This window comes from Loxodonta africana, chromosome 1 (genome assembly GCF_030014295.1).
Source record: "Loxodonta africana isolate mLoxAfr1 chromosome 1, mLoxAfr1.hap2, whole genome shotgun sequence".
NCBI classification, from domain to species: Eukaryota; Metazoa; Chordata; class Mammalia; order Proboscidea; family Elephantidae; genus Loxodonta; species Loxodonta africana.
In genome coordinates this window covers 228,937,415-228,951,367 of record NC_087342.1, presented here as the reverse complement: position 1 = coordinate 228,951,367, position 13,953 = coordinate 228,937,415, and the positions used below count along the sequence as shown (strand labels likewise).

The 13,953-nt window shown below is 52.9% G+C and overlaps 1 protein-coding gene across 7 annotated transcripts in view; it reads right to left on the bottom strand.

Moving 5' to 3' along the window:
* TMEM181 (transmembrane protein 181) overlaps nt 1-13,953 on the bottom strand; it is a 56,959-nt gene that overhangs the window by 8,550 nt on the left and 34,456 nt on the right. For all 7 annotated transcript variants that reach the window (XR_010323190.1, XR_010323192.1, XR_010323197.1 and 4 more), the window contains 7 exons: nt 13,291-13,371; nt 9,777-9,876; nt 8,588-8,718; nt 8,253-8,344; nt 7,271-7,328; nt 3,446-3,548; nt 1,667-1,718 (listed from right to left, as the gene is read on the bottom strand). Coding sequence is in view for 3 of the 7 variants with exons in the window: in XM_064292794.1 (XP_064148864.1) it covers nt 1,667-1,718; nt 3,446-3,548; nt 7,271-7,328; nt 8,253-8,344; nt 8,588-8,718; nt 9,777-9,876; nt 13,291-13,371 (617 nt within the window). In the remaining 4 variants the exon portion in view is untranslated. The remainder of the gene's footprint in view (nt 1-1,666; nt 1,719-3,445; nt 3,549-7,270; nt 7,329-8,252; nt 8,345-8,587; nt 8,719-9,776; nt 9,877-13,290; nt 13,372-13,953) is intronic.

Sequence of the window (13,953 nt, the reverse complement as noted above, 5' to 3'; positions counted from 1 at the left end):
GAGATGTTACACAGAGAAAATGTGTATCTGTGAGAAGTTATACAGAGACAATGTGTCGGGGGGCTGTGAGATGTTACACAGAGACAATGTGTGTCTACGATTAGTTACCCAGAGACAATGTGTGTCTACGATTAGTTACCCAGAGACAATGTATGTCTATGAGAAGTTACCCAGAGACAATGTGTGTCTGTGAGAAGTTACCCAGAGACAATGTGTATCTGTGAGAAGTTATACAGAGACAATGTGGGGGGCGGCTGTGAGAAGTTACCCAGAGACAATGTGTGTCTGTGAGAAGTTACCCAGAAACAATGTGTGGGGGGGCTGTGAGAAGTTACCCAGAGACAACATGTGTCTGTGAGAAGTTATACAGAGACAATGTGTGTGGGGGGGCTGTGAGAAGTTACCCACAATGTGTGTCTGTGAGAAGTTATACAGAGACAATGCGTGTCTGTGAGAAGTTATACAGAGACAATGTGTGTCGGGGGGGGGGGGGGCTGTGAGAAGTTACCCAGAGACAATGTGTGTGTGTGGTGGGGGGTGGCTGTGAGAAGTGACACAGAGAAAATGTGTGTCTGTGAGAAGTTATACAGAGACAATGTGTAGTGGGGCTGTGAGAAGTTACACAGAGGCAGCATATATGCCAAGCGCTGGGCAGAGGCTCAATCAGAAACACCCACACCCGCCTGTGCTATCCCATGTGAACTCAGACGCTGTTGTGACTGACACTCAGCTGCAGCTGAAAGTCTGTGCTGAGCTCACATGCTCTCACAGCACTGAGTGCTCCTCCTGGCAGGGTAGGGGCATGGGTGCCGGGACGCTGGTAGGGGTGTGGGTACTGGAGGAGTCATCCCACTCACAGACACTGGGTGCCAATGGTACCTAGCAGAGGAGAGGGGCTGGCATCCACTTGCCATCCAAGCAGTCAAAGGGAAAAGCAGGTAACTAGACTGTTTTCCCTCTGGACTTTGAGGAGAAAGAGACAGGCCAGAAATATCCGAACAATTATCTGGAATTCAGTCACAGAAACAATTTCCCGGGCCGCTAAATGATTCAGTCACCGGCACCCCCAGCCCTGCATGCACTGCGCCCCGTTAGCCCTCCCTGCCTGCCTGCCCACCCGGCAGAGTTCTCCTGGCTGGGCCTTCCTTGCCGGCATAGCACCTCCTCTGAACAGGACCTCGCCGCCCCCACAGGACCAAGAGTGAGACAGTTCCAATGACATTTGTTGTACTGAACTGATACAGAAATAACACGTGCTTATAGTCAGGCCCTTGGAGCACCAGAGGGATGCCGAGGCGCCAGCTCCTCATGGAATTCAAATCCTCTGACACATGCTCTGAGTGTGAGAGAGCCAGGCTTCGCGGTGAGTGGACGTGAGAGCAGGCAGCCAGCTCCCACCCGGACCTGGGAACACGCTTTCTTTAATGCTCTCCACCCCGGACACAGACAACAAACGTTCACTCTCTTGGCTGTTTCACACCCAGCACCCCACCCCGCCCCGCCTCCCAGCCTGGGTAAGAGGCCCTCAGACCTCATGAACATAAAGGCAGGCCGGGAAGTCTCTGAAGAGAAGTACCCTGAAATTAACTCCTTAAAACAGAGAAGAGACTTAGGTCAATCAAATCAAAATTTATAGTTCTGCTTTTTTCAGGAAACCAAGTCTTACCTAATGACAAGCACTACAAAGGTCAATGCAGTCAAAAATTTTAACCTGAGATCTGCAAAAGAAAGAAAGAATTCCATTAAACAACTCAGAAGGAAATTCCACTCTCATTGCAGAGGTCTTAGAAGTAAAAACAACAACAAAGCAAAACCCCTTGAACTAAAACCTTCTTCCCTCTGGACTGTAAACCCCTGGAGATACGCTGTCCCACCTTGTTGGGTCCAAGACTGGGGTCTCCAGCAAGGCCAGGGCCCTGTTATTCTGGCTGTGACAGATTTGGGAAAAGGATCCAAAAGGTCCCTGACTCAGAGATAAGAAAACAGTCCTGCTGGCTCCTCTGCAAGGGGCCGGTTCTGGGGAAGCCAGGCAGCTCTTGGCCCCACTGGCTGCCCCAGGCCCTAGCCTGGCCTCTACCCCAAGGCCCTCCCTCCAGCACTGTCCTTGGGCACCATCCAAATGGCCCAGAGTGATTCATTAGACATGGCCCCCAGCTTGTGGGAAAAGGGACAAATCTCTGAGACCGCCCCCCTCAAGACAAGAGTACTTAGCTGACCTCAGACACTCATCTGCCACTTAACATCAAGTCCTAACCCACTCCTGCACAGAGGTGAGTAGATGAAACCCATTTTAAAAGCGTATGTTCCAAAAATTAGAAGATGTCCTTCAATAGGTGAATTGATAAACTGGCCCATCCACACAGCGGTGTATTATTCAGAGATAAAAAGAGTTATCAAGACATGAAAAGACAGGGAGGAACCAGAATGAAAGAAGCCAGTCTGAAAAGGCCGCATACTGTATGATTCCCAACTATAGGATATTCTGGAAAACACAAAACTATAGAGACAATAAAAGATGAATATTAGAAAGGGCCACATAAACCAGAGACTACATCAGCCTGAAACCAGAAGACCTAGATGGTGCCTGGCTTCATCCGATGACTGCCCTGACAGGGAACACAACAGAGAACCCCTGAAGAAGCAGGACAGCAGTGGGATGTAGACCTCAAATTCTGATAAAAAGACTAGACTTAATGGTCTGACTGAGACTAGAGGGACGCTGGAGGTAATGGTCCCCAGACCTTCTGTTAGCCCAAGACTGGAACCATTCCCAAAACCAACTCTTCAGACAGGGATTGGACTGGACTATAAGACAGAAAATGATACTGCTGAGGAGTGAGCTTCTTGGCTGAAGTAGACATGCGAGACTATGTGGGCAGCTCCTGTCTGGAAGCAAGATGAGAAGGCAGAGGGGAGCAGGAGCTGGTTGAATGGACACAGGGAATACAGGGTAGAAAGGAGGAGTGCGCTATCTTATTAGGGGGAGAGCAGCTAGGAGTACATAGCAAGGTGTGCATAAGTTTTTGTATGAAACGTTGACTTGATACGTAAACTTTCACTTAAAGCACAATAAATAAATAAGATGAATGGTTTCCAAGGGTCCCAGGGGAGAAGGGAGGGATGAACAGGTAGAGCACAGAGTGTTTTTAGGGCAGTGAAACTACTCTGTATGATATTGTCCTGGTGGACACATGACATCATGCATTTGCCCAAACCCACAGGGCTGTACCTCTAATGTGAACTATGGACTTTAGTTAACAATAATTTATTAGTATTGGCTCATCAACTGTAACAAATGTACTATACACGTGCAAGAAGTTAACACCAGGAGAAACAGTGTGTGCAGGGAGGAGGGGGAGATACGGCAGCTCTCTGCAGTTTCTGCATAATTTCTCTGTAAGCTTTGCTCTAAGGAAACAAAGTCTACTAAAAAGGGGGTGCTTACCGACGTAAGGCATGTGGCGGAGCTCGGAACATGCCCGCACGATCAAGAACAGAAGGTATAAAATATACACAGCTGCCACTGCCATGAAGAAAATTTTCATTCCCTAGAACAAAACAAGGCGGGTTGTTGTTTTAGAATGAAGCACAGGGGTCTCAGAGCTGCTCTCCCTCCAACACCAACACAGGCAGGAAGCCAAACATTCAGAGCCTGAAGGTCGGGCCATGAAGCAGACTGGGAACGGCCCAGCCCCCTGACCTTCCTGTGTCTTCAGGCTCAGCCTTTAGGCTCAGCCTCCATCTCTTTCCGTGAATAGGGCCCTGGTGACCAGGCCAGTAAGAACCAAACTCCCTCCACCTCACGTGTTAAGCCCCCAGCTCAGGGCCAGACAATGGTGCCCAGTGAGTGGTGGCCACTGCCTGTCTCTCCCTGGTGAGAGCCCACACCACTAGCTCATGAGGATAGAGTATGTTCAAAGACAGAACCCAAGGCTGGACCCTGAAAAACTTCCAGGCAGCCTCCCCTTCTCTGGCCCTCAGTTTCTTATGAAGTGAGGGGCTGAGCTAGATGAGGTAGAAGACATCAGGTCAGAAGTTGTGGCCACCAGGTCAGTGCCACCCCCTCTCTGACAGAGGCCCCGCTGGAGTCCTCAGGCTCCCCCTGTGGAGCCCTCCCTCCCCCACCCCAGCTCCCTTCTCTCCCTTCCTCTCAGAGCCAGATGTCCTCTCAAGGGTAAAAGATGGAGCTGGCGGGGCTCTGTGTCACCTCATCTCTGCCTGTGGAGTTCAGACAGGCCTCTCTGCTTCCTGGGCTGCTTTCTCATCTCTAAGTAAAAGGGCTAGACTAGATCAGCTGGGGTCCCCTACAAGTCTCTAGGTCTTAAAACATTCTGTGTTTCCTTCAGTGACAGCAGTGACAGCCCTGCTTGTTTCTCCCAGGTAGAGGTGTCAGTGGCCTTGCACCCTCAAAGCCTGATTGAGGGAAGGGAGGCCAAAGGTATGGTGGAAATGGCAGCCTCACCGAGTGTGCACTAACACTGGCCCCGGCTACGTGCTTCACACACACTGTCTTACGTAATCCCCACAACGTCTCCCTAGAGTAGACACCGTTATTTCCTACCTTACATATGGAAAGACAGGGGAGGGAAGCAGATGGGCGGCTCCCCAGGACTCAGGCTTTGCGCTTAGGCTGTCCAGGGAGGTGGTACACACACAGGTACTGCTGCTGCCCCAGGCCCAGGCCCTTCGCCTACTCTCAGCCTCCTCAGGTAGGAAAGGAGACTGTGCCAGACCAAGGTTTCGGTAACAGTATGTTCACACAAATTGTTGTATTTTATGTAAATCCAGGAGTGACATTCAACCAACGGCATCTCTTGTGCTCTGTCACCAGGGGCCATGTGTGCACGTGTCAAAGCAGTTCCTTCCCTCCCTCCTTCATTGCCCTCGCCCCGTCCCACCCTCTGAGCCCCTGACCCTGTAACCAGGCCTCCGAACCTCCTCAGCGGTACAGACGTCCTTCCCAAGCACAGGTGTCATGGAGCCCCCCTACTCACGGTCCACCTGCCCTACCAGTGCCCCCAGCCCTGGTGTTGCTGCAGTGACAGAAGCCTTCCTCCTGCCCCCGCCTGCTGGCTCTCCCAAAGGCTCTGGATCAGCATGTCTTCCCTGGACCCACAAGCTCTCTCCCTCCTCACCAGCTTAAGGTGCACCTCGTTCCCCCGGACAAAAACACTAAAGCACTGTAAAGCTAATTAAAACCCAAAAATGGGATAAAATGCAAATTAAACTGCCCCTCCTCTACATTAACTAAGCCTGGGACCCCTCTCTCTCTCCTGACCCCTCTACACAAGAAGGACATGCAGCTGGCAGGGAGCTGGGGGCTCTGGCATCTGCCCCTTGCTGTCTAAGCTTTCTCCCTACCCAGGCCACAAGTTCTCTGAGTGCAAGGATCACGGCACGCTATGTGTTAGGTAGACATTCAGAGGCCTGAAAACTTCTCAGACTCAGGAAAATGGAATGGAGAGGCTTCAGGTACAGCCCTACCTACACCGCTTCCTGTGACACACAGAGTCGTAACGCAAGTTACAAGTCTGGTCAACACATCATCGCCCGCTAAACATCCCCTCGCTCTTTCTCAAGGCCACTTTCACAAACAACCAGGGGTTCCATCGCTTCACAGGGAGCTCTGCAAAGCCATGCTGGCAAAGGCTGGACTTGCTGCGAGATCAGGATTCAAACTCATTTCCACCTGTCAGGGGCCCTGGGCTGCTCGTGTGGCTCCCACACTCCTGAGTGGGCCCTCTGTCCCCGAGCACACAGCACACGCCTGGCTCAGCCAACAGTGTGGCACGGGGGGACGTGTGTGACTTGCAGACTCAGAGAAGGCCACACGCAGGACTGGCCGTTTGATTTGTGGGGCTCTGTGTAAAATGCGGCGACGCCGGGTGGTACAAACAGTTCAGCGCTAGGTTGCTAACTGACATGCTGGAGGTTCCAGACCACCCAGGGGCGCCTGGAAAGAAAGGCCTGGAAGTCTACTTCTGGAAAACCATCCACTGAAAACCCGGTGGGGCACAGTTCTACTGACACACGGGGTCGCCAGGAGCTGAAGTTGGCTCCACAGCAACGGGTCTGGTTTGGGGTTTTGGGGAAAAATAAAAACACACGGCCTCTTGTTCAGAGAACATTAACAATTTCAGGAGAGTGACTGTAGAGCTTTAGACCAGATGTGGGAAACTCCTGGGCATGGGGCTTCCGAGCACCAGCCCCTCTGAGCACAAGCTCCCCTGAGCACGGGCCTCTCTGAGCACGGGCCCCTCCGAGCACGGGCCCCCCCGAGCACGGGCCCCCCCGAGCACCGGCCCCTCCGAGCACGGGCCCCCCGAGCACGGGCCCCCCCGAGCACGGGCCCCCCCGAGCACGGGCCCCCCCGAGCACGGGCCCCCCAGAGCACGGGCCTCTCCGAGCACGGGCCCCCCCTGAGCACGGGCCCCTCCGAGCTCAGGCCCCCCTGAGCACAGGCCTCTCCGAGCACCGGCCCCTCTGAGCACGGCCCCGCCGAGCACGGCCCCCCCTGAGCACGGGCCCCTCCGAGCACAGGCTCCCCAGAGCACAGGCCTCTCCTAGCACGGGCCCCTCCGAGCTCAGGCCCCCCTGAGCACAGGCCTCTCCGAGCACCGGCCCCTCTGAGCACGGCCCCGCCGAGCACGGGCCCCTCCGAGCACGGGCCCCTCCGAGCACGGCCCCCCCGAGCACCGGCCCCCCCGAGCACCGGCCCCCCCGAGCATGGGCCTCTGTGAGCACCGGCCCCTCTGAGCACGGGCCCCTCTGAGCATGGGTCCCCCCAAGCACGAGCCTCTCCGAGCACAGGCCCCGCCGAGCATGGGCCCCCCCTGAGCACCGGCCCCTCTGAGCAAGGGCCCCCCGAGCACCGGCCCCCTTTAAGCACAGGCCTGTGGACTGCACGTTTCCTAAGCCCACGATACTGCCCTGGAACTCACTGGAAGCTGCCTGCTACTTGAACAAACAGCGTGAACAAAAACGTTCCCTTAACTGTGCTACCATCTTCCTAAAATGCGACCCTCCTTCTGAGCCCTGCACGTCAACCATAAACCAAGGACTAGGAGTGAAGGCATAGATTTTAAAAGTCTATTTTTTATACTGCTCAAACTCATTTTTCCAGACAATTTCCCAATGGAGAACTTCTATAGTCCTTCCCAAGCTGCCTGTCAGCAAGCTCATGCCAACAGCACAAATGAAGTTATAAAATTCAGTCATTTTATAAAATGGCATTTAAAACAAATCCTCAGGCTTCATCAGCCCTCCTTACCTGAAAATTTCCTGTGTCAACTCGATACTGGTACATTGGATCATGTAATTCATTAACTCTAAAAAATGATGTTTTGAAAAATTATAGATTAATAACTGGCTTTTTATGTTTTTCTCACTTTTTTTTTTTTTACTCTTTAAACTACTTACTAAACAATGGTAAAGGATTTTTCAAAAAGCAACTATAAATTTGTGAGAAATCCTTGATTTCCCATCTCACGTGTATAGGACAGAGGGCACTACTAACACACTGTCCTCAGCGAGCAGTCTGCCCTCACAGAAAGCTCTGCCCTGTCCCCCTGCAGCCCTAGGAGCTGCTCGCCAGCCCCTTCACATGGCACCCGTGGCACCAAGAAGTGGTCCTGAGCACGGAGGAAGACGCTGTGAGAGCTAATTCATTTCAGGGTGAAAACAGGCAGCGGGTGACAGGTGGGCGGGGAGAAGGCGGGGTCAGTCTGGTGGTTCCTCAGGTCACGGTGGCACGGCACTAGACCACCTGGCGTCATCACACCCTGAAATGGAACGCTCGAGGAAATCCTGCTCAGGTGACTCGGGCTGTTACAACACGAGGTTCCTGCTGTGATGCCACCTCACAGAAGGACAGAAGTTCTAGTAAAAACCCTCGTGGGGGTTGGTGTAAGGACTGGGAAGGTTACTAGGTCAAGCCAAGGGAGAAGCAAAAAGCCCTGGGTGGACACCGGGGACCCAGGACCCGGCCTGAACTTCATTTCCGCAGGTAAGTCTTCATCTCTCCAGAGGAGGACTCTGGCAAGGGCAGTCTTCCCCGTTTCCCACCTCACACTAGGAGACTCAAGCCATTCAAGCAGGAATGGACTCCTGGGTTCCTGTCATACTGCCAGCTCCAGAGCCCTGGCTGACAGATCCCTCTCGGGATGCCTTCACGGAATACATTTAGTCTGTGGTCTGTCTACCTTTGTCAAATGCTTCATGACTGGCATTTCACACACAATAAAATCACTTACGTTTGCCATATTCCGAGCGTCACAGAAGCCAACCACAACAGTCCGACAATAAAGAACTTAGGCAAATAGAAAGTTAAACACTTTCTTTCTCCCTAAAAAGCAAAAAAACAACAACAAAAAACATGGAAATCAAGGTTGGGAACTCTGCCACCCCGTTAGCCCTGATGAGTCTCATTAGATATGGGCTCTGGAGTCGTTTCTATGGAGAACGCACTCTTCTGTTGCATATGGGGCTGAAGGCCGATTTCCAGGTTGGCTTTGTCATTAAGCCCCCCAGGAGCAGAAGCAAGCAGGCGCTGGGAGGAAGGGCTGGGGCGCGGGGGCTGAGTGCTCACCTGCACCCGGATGCCGTGGTACACACAGAGCCAGAAGAGGAGCAGGGCGCACAGGAACAGTGACTGGAAAAGGTCGTCCAGCATGCCCGGGAGCCAGCTGTTCACCAGGAAGGACAGGGGGAAGAAGGGGTCTGCAACGAGTGGACAGAGGCGTGAGCAACGTGCCCACACCGCCTCCAGCCACACCTGCCACCACACCCACCTCTAGCCCTCACCCCCTCCAAGCAGGGCACTCCCCTCCCTCCCTCTGTGTGATCAACACAGGCCTGCACTCAGACTCCAGCTGGATCTCCTTTCTCCACGTGATCAACACAGGCCCACACCCAGCCCCAGCCAGGGTACCCCTTCCCTTCATCTGCCTGATCAACACAGACCTGCACTCAGCCTCCAGCTGGATCTCCTTTCTCCATGTGATCAACACAGGCCTGCACTCAGCCTCCAGCTGGGGGGGTGGTCTCCTTTCTCCATGTGATCAACATGGCCTGCACCCAGCCCCAGCCAGGGTACCCCTTCCCTTCATCTGCCTGATCAACACAGGCCTGCACTCAGCCTCCAGCTGGTGGGGGGGGTCTCCCTTCTCCATGTGATCAACACGGCCTGCTCCCAGTTCCAGCCAGGGTACCCCTCTCCCTCCAAGTGAGAAACACACCCCATACTCCCCATCCAGCCAGGGTGCCCCACTCCCTCTGAGAGGCTCAGAGCTCACCGTCAGCCTCTCCTGGGTCAGATCCAAAGGAAACATGGGGAACCAAAGGCTATTTTGTTTTTCAGAAACCCTAGGCGCCAGCAAACAGATTGCACCAGAGACGTTACAGAGAGCCGTAAGCTCCCAGCACTCCTCCACCCTGCAGGTGCGGTGGAGCGTGCCAGCTCTGGAAGCAAACACCTTTGGAGCAGGTAAAGAGAACAGACAGCAGGGCTGGCCAGCTTCAGCCAGATTCTAGGCTGCTGTGTCTGTAGCCTGGCCAAGCTCATACCGCCAGAGCAAGTCCTGGTTTGTTAAAGATCCCAGGCACCTGCCCTGGCTTGGGGAGCTGAGAGTGGAGACCAGATGTTCCTTCAGGGGTCCCAGCAGCTGCTTTCTGGAGGGTTCTGGGCCTTGGCCACCTCCTTCCCAGATTCCTTTCAGCTTTAAACTTTTAAGGAGGAAAGCTCCAAAAAAAAAAAAAAAAAAAAATACAGGACCTACCATTGTAGAGAAGCAGCAGAGGCAGCAGAATGGACATCCACTTCTGCTCGATCCCCCAGTCTCTCATGGAAAACTTCCGCAGGGAGTGTGCAAACAGGCACTGCAAAGCAAGCCAGGCCATCACTGCCCAGCAGGCGCCACTCTGCTCACATTGTGACAGCACTATCCTGCACTCCTGACTACACTGTGCCTTCCCAGCCAACGGTCTGCTGTCCAGTACTCCTGACTACACTGTGCCTTCCCAGCCAGTGGTCTGCTGTCCTGTACTCCTGACTACACTGTGCCTTCCCAGCCAGTGGTCTGCTGTCCTGTACTCCTGACTACACTGTGCCTTCCCAGCCAGTGGTCTGCTGTCCTGTACTCCCGACTACACTACATCTTCCCAGCCAGTGGTCTGCTGTCCTGTACTCCTGACTACACTACATCTTCCCAGCCAGTGGTCTGCTGTCCTGTACTCCTGACTACACTACATCTTCCCAGCCAGTGGTCTGCTGTCCTGTACTCCTGACTACACTACATCTTCCCAGCCAGTGGTCTGCTGTCCTGCACTCCTGACTACACTACATCTTCCCAGCCAGTGGTCTGCTGTCCTGCACTCCTGACTACACTACATCTTCCCAGCCAGTGGTCTGCTGTCCTGCACTCCTGACTACACTACATCTTCCCAGCCAGTGGTCTGCTGTCCTGCACTCCTGACTACACTACATCTTCCCAGCCAGTGGTCTGCTGTCCTGCACTCCTGACTACACTACATCTTCCCAGCCAGTGGTCTGCTGTCCTGTACTCCTGACTACACTACATCTTCCCAGCCAGTGGTCTGCTGTCCTGTACTCCTGACTACACTACATCTTCCCAGCCAGTGGTCTGCTGTCCTGTACTCCTGACTACACTACATCTTCCCAGCCAGTGGTCTGCTGTCCTGCACTCCTGACTACACTACATCTTCCCAGCCAGTGGTCTGCTGTCCTGCACTCCTGACTACACTACATCTTCCCAGCCAGTGGTCTGCTGTCCTGTACTCCTGACTACACTACATCTTCGCAGTCAACAGTCTGCTGTCCTGTACTCCTGACTACACTACATCTTCCCAGCCAGTGGTCTGCTGTCCTGTACTCCTGACTACACTACATCTTCCCAGCCAGTGGTCTGCTGTCCTGTACTCCTGACTACACTACATCTTCCCAGCCAGTGGTCTGCTGTCCTGTACTCCTGACTACACTACATCTTCCCAGCCAGTGGTCTGCTGTCCTGTACTCCTGACTACACTACATCTTCGCAGTCAACAGTCTGCTGTCCTGTACTCCTGACTACACTACATCTTCCCAGCCAGTGGTCTGCTGTCCTGCACTCCTGACTACACTACATCTTCCCAGCCAGTGGTCTGCTGTCCTGTACTCCTGACTACACTACATCTTCCCAGCCAGTGGTCTGCTGTCCTGCACTCCTGACTACACTACATCTTCCCAGCCAGTGGTCTGCTGTCCTGCACTCCTGACTACACTACATCTTCCCAGCCAGTGGTCTGCTGTCCTGCACTCCTGACTACACTACATCTTCCCAGCCAGTGGTCTGCTGTCCTGCACTCCTGACTACACTACATCTTCCCAGCCAGTGGTCTGCTGTCCTGCACTCCTGACTACACTACATCTTCCCAGCCAGTGGTCTGCTGTCCTGCACTCCTGACTACACTACATCTTCCCAGCCAGTGGTCTGCTGTCCTGCACTCCTGACTACACTACATCTTCCCAGCCAGTGGTCTGCTGTCCTGTACTCCTGACTACACTACATCTTCCCAGCCAGTGGTCTGCTGTCCTGCACTCCTGACTACGCTATGTCTTCCCAGTCAACTGTCTGGTGTTGGCCAAGACCTGCACAATGGTTAGATGCTGGGTGCGTTGACTATTAAGGTCCCTGAGGTCATCAATGACAACTGAGACCAGATGGTGGGAATTACTGCAAAGGCACCACGGGTAAGAGGGGTCACAGCTGTCCCCATAAGAGCACCAAGGGATCAGGAATACAGTGGCTCTAAAAGAAAAAGAGCACGTCCCTATCACCTCAATCAGGCTGGCTCCTGGCGAGGCCATAGGGGGGACTTACCCATGACCCAGACCATGGCCGGGGGTCCCCAGGAGGCCACACCTTCCTGGTGGTGCAATTCTATGGATGTGTCAGCTGTAGGGAGGCACTAGGGGCCCCAGAGGAAAAGCCCAGAAAGCACGGTGCACATCAGGGTCAGAGGGTGTGTTCGTTTGCAAAACGCCTCCCTGAAGGAGGTGCACTGGGCCCAAGGGAGAAGTTCCTTTAACCGCTTTAAAGCACTGTTTATTTTGTGATTTTTATGCCTGGCTTCTTTTCTATGATCCAAAATATGCCAGGGATTTTCTAGACAATCTGGATTATGTGGCTTGGTGGGCGATTTCCCCCAGTCCGAGTTCTCTAATAAGCTCAGACCCACCTCTCTTGCTTACGAACATATTAAGTAAGGGCCTTAGGTATCAGTTCCTTGGGCCCCAGAGTGTGGCAGCACAATCCCAAGTAAGAGGTCCTTCAAGAACAAGCAAGGGTTACTGAACGACCAGGTATAAATGTCAGCTTCCCACTTCCTAAGTTCGCTCTGGGACCCTGGAACTCCTGAAGCCCCTGGGCTCTGCCTGAGCACCGCTGCCCCCCACCCCCACGTCAGTGCCCACATCCTGCTCTCCCACCCACACCCGACCCCACAAAACATCACTGCCTGCAACTCCTCACATACCCGCCACTTGCCTGCATCCTTCTGACTAGATCTGCTCAGTACTAGGAGCTGTGTGGGTGGTGCTGGGAGGGGTCGCCACCTCAATCTCTGAATGACCCGCCCCACCCACCAGCAGCAGGTAGCTGAAGGCAGAGTACCAGCACACAGGCAACAGGCCAGGGGCTGTCCCACTAAATGCAGCACACAGCCTCTTCCTCCAACTGAGAGATGCTCATCTTCACAGGTGAGGCCTCTGTGGGGATCTCCTGTGTTTTTAAGGGTAAGCATTTCCCCCAAAAGTTACAGTGTGCTTGTGGACACAACCCTCAGATGCCCAACGAGACAAGAGCCCGCATTTCCAGAAAAAGCGCAAAGACCAAAAGGCCCCATAAAATTTACCAAACATAAGAACCCCAGAGTACGCTGCATGGCCAGGCACAGAAAGGTAACTTCCACTCATGCGGCATTCCTCCCAGGTTAGCTGGTATCGCTCACTGTGCTGCGATGAGAATTTACTGAGAAGTCAGTGCTTTGCAGTTACTATTACTCTGCATGGAGCCTTGCCAAAGGCCCCAGGTCACCTGGGCTGTTGTCCTTTCAGCACTGCATTGTAGTGGACAGACAGGACACTGACGCACATCCAGTCAGCCCCTTTGATGAAGGGTCTCAGAGAGTTCAGGTAACTCTTCCATTGGCTCACACTCTGATAGTCCTCACTGTATAAACCAGCTTTGTCCTTGCACCACTTCTGACGTAGTCTGTCAGGCAAATGGTACTTACGGTGACGATGAAGGTCAGCACCACAAAGACAAATCGAAACCAGATTTCCAACTGGGAAAACTTAGGGTCGTAAGTCTTCCACTGAAATGGAAGGGGGAACAAGATTTTTAAACACACATCTGTACCCAAAAGGAAACACACCAGACTACTAATGATAGTTCTCTCTCCACATGAGAATATACCTAAATTAAATGTTCTTCGTCCTTACATTTTCCTACATGTTCCAGGTTTTTTTACACCAAATACATTTTACCTTTGTATTAAAGAACAGAGACACAAAAGAATCTTAACTACCAAGAGTTGAAAATAGTTTTAAATTGTGTTATGCTGATGATAAGTCTGGCAGATCAGTTATTCTACAGTCACAATGGAGCCCTGGTGGCACACTGGTTAAGAGCTCAGCTGCTAACCAAAAGGTGGGCAGTTCGAACCCACCAGCTGCTCCTTGGAAACCGTATGGGGCAGTTGTACTCTGTGCTATAGGGTCGCTGTGAGTCGGACTTGACTCAATGGCACCAGGTTGTTTTTACAGTAACAATAAGAACACTTGGATTTGAAATCTCTCAAAAATCAACTTCGCCAATTAGAAAATGTATTTATCCAAAGGAAATGAAAGCACACGTCCACAAAAAGACATGCATGATAATGTTCACAGCAGTTTTA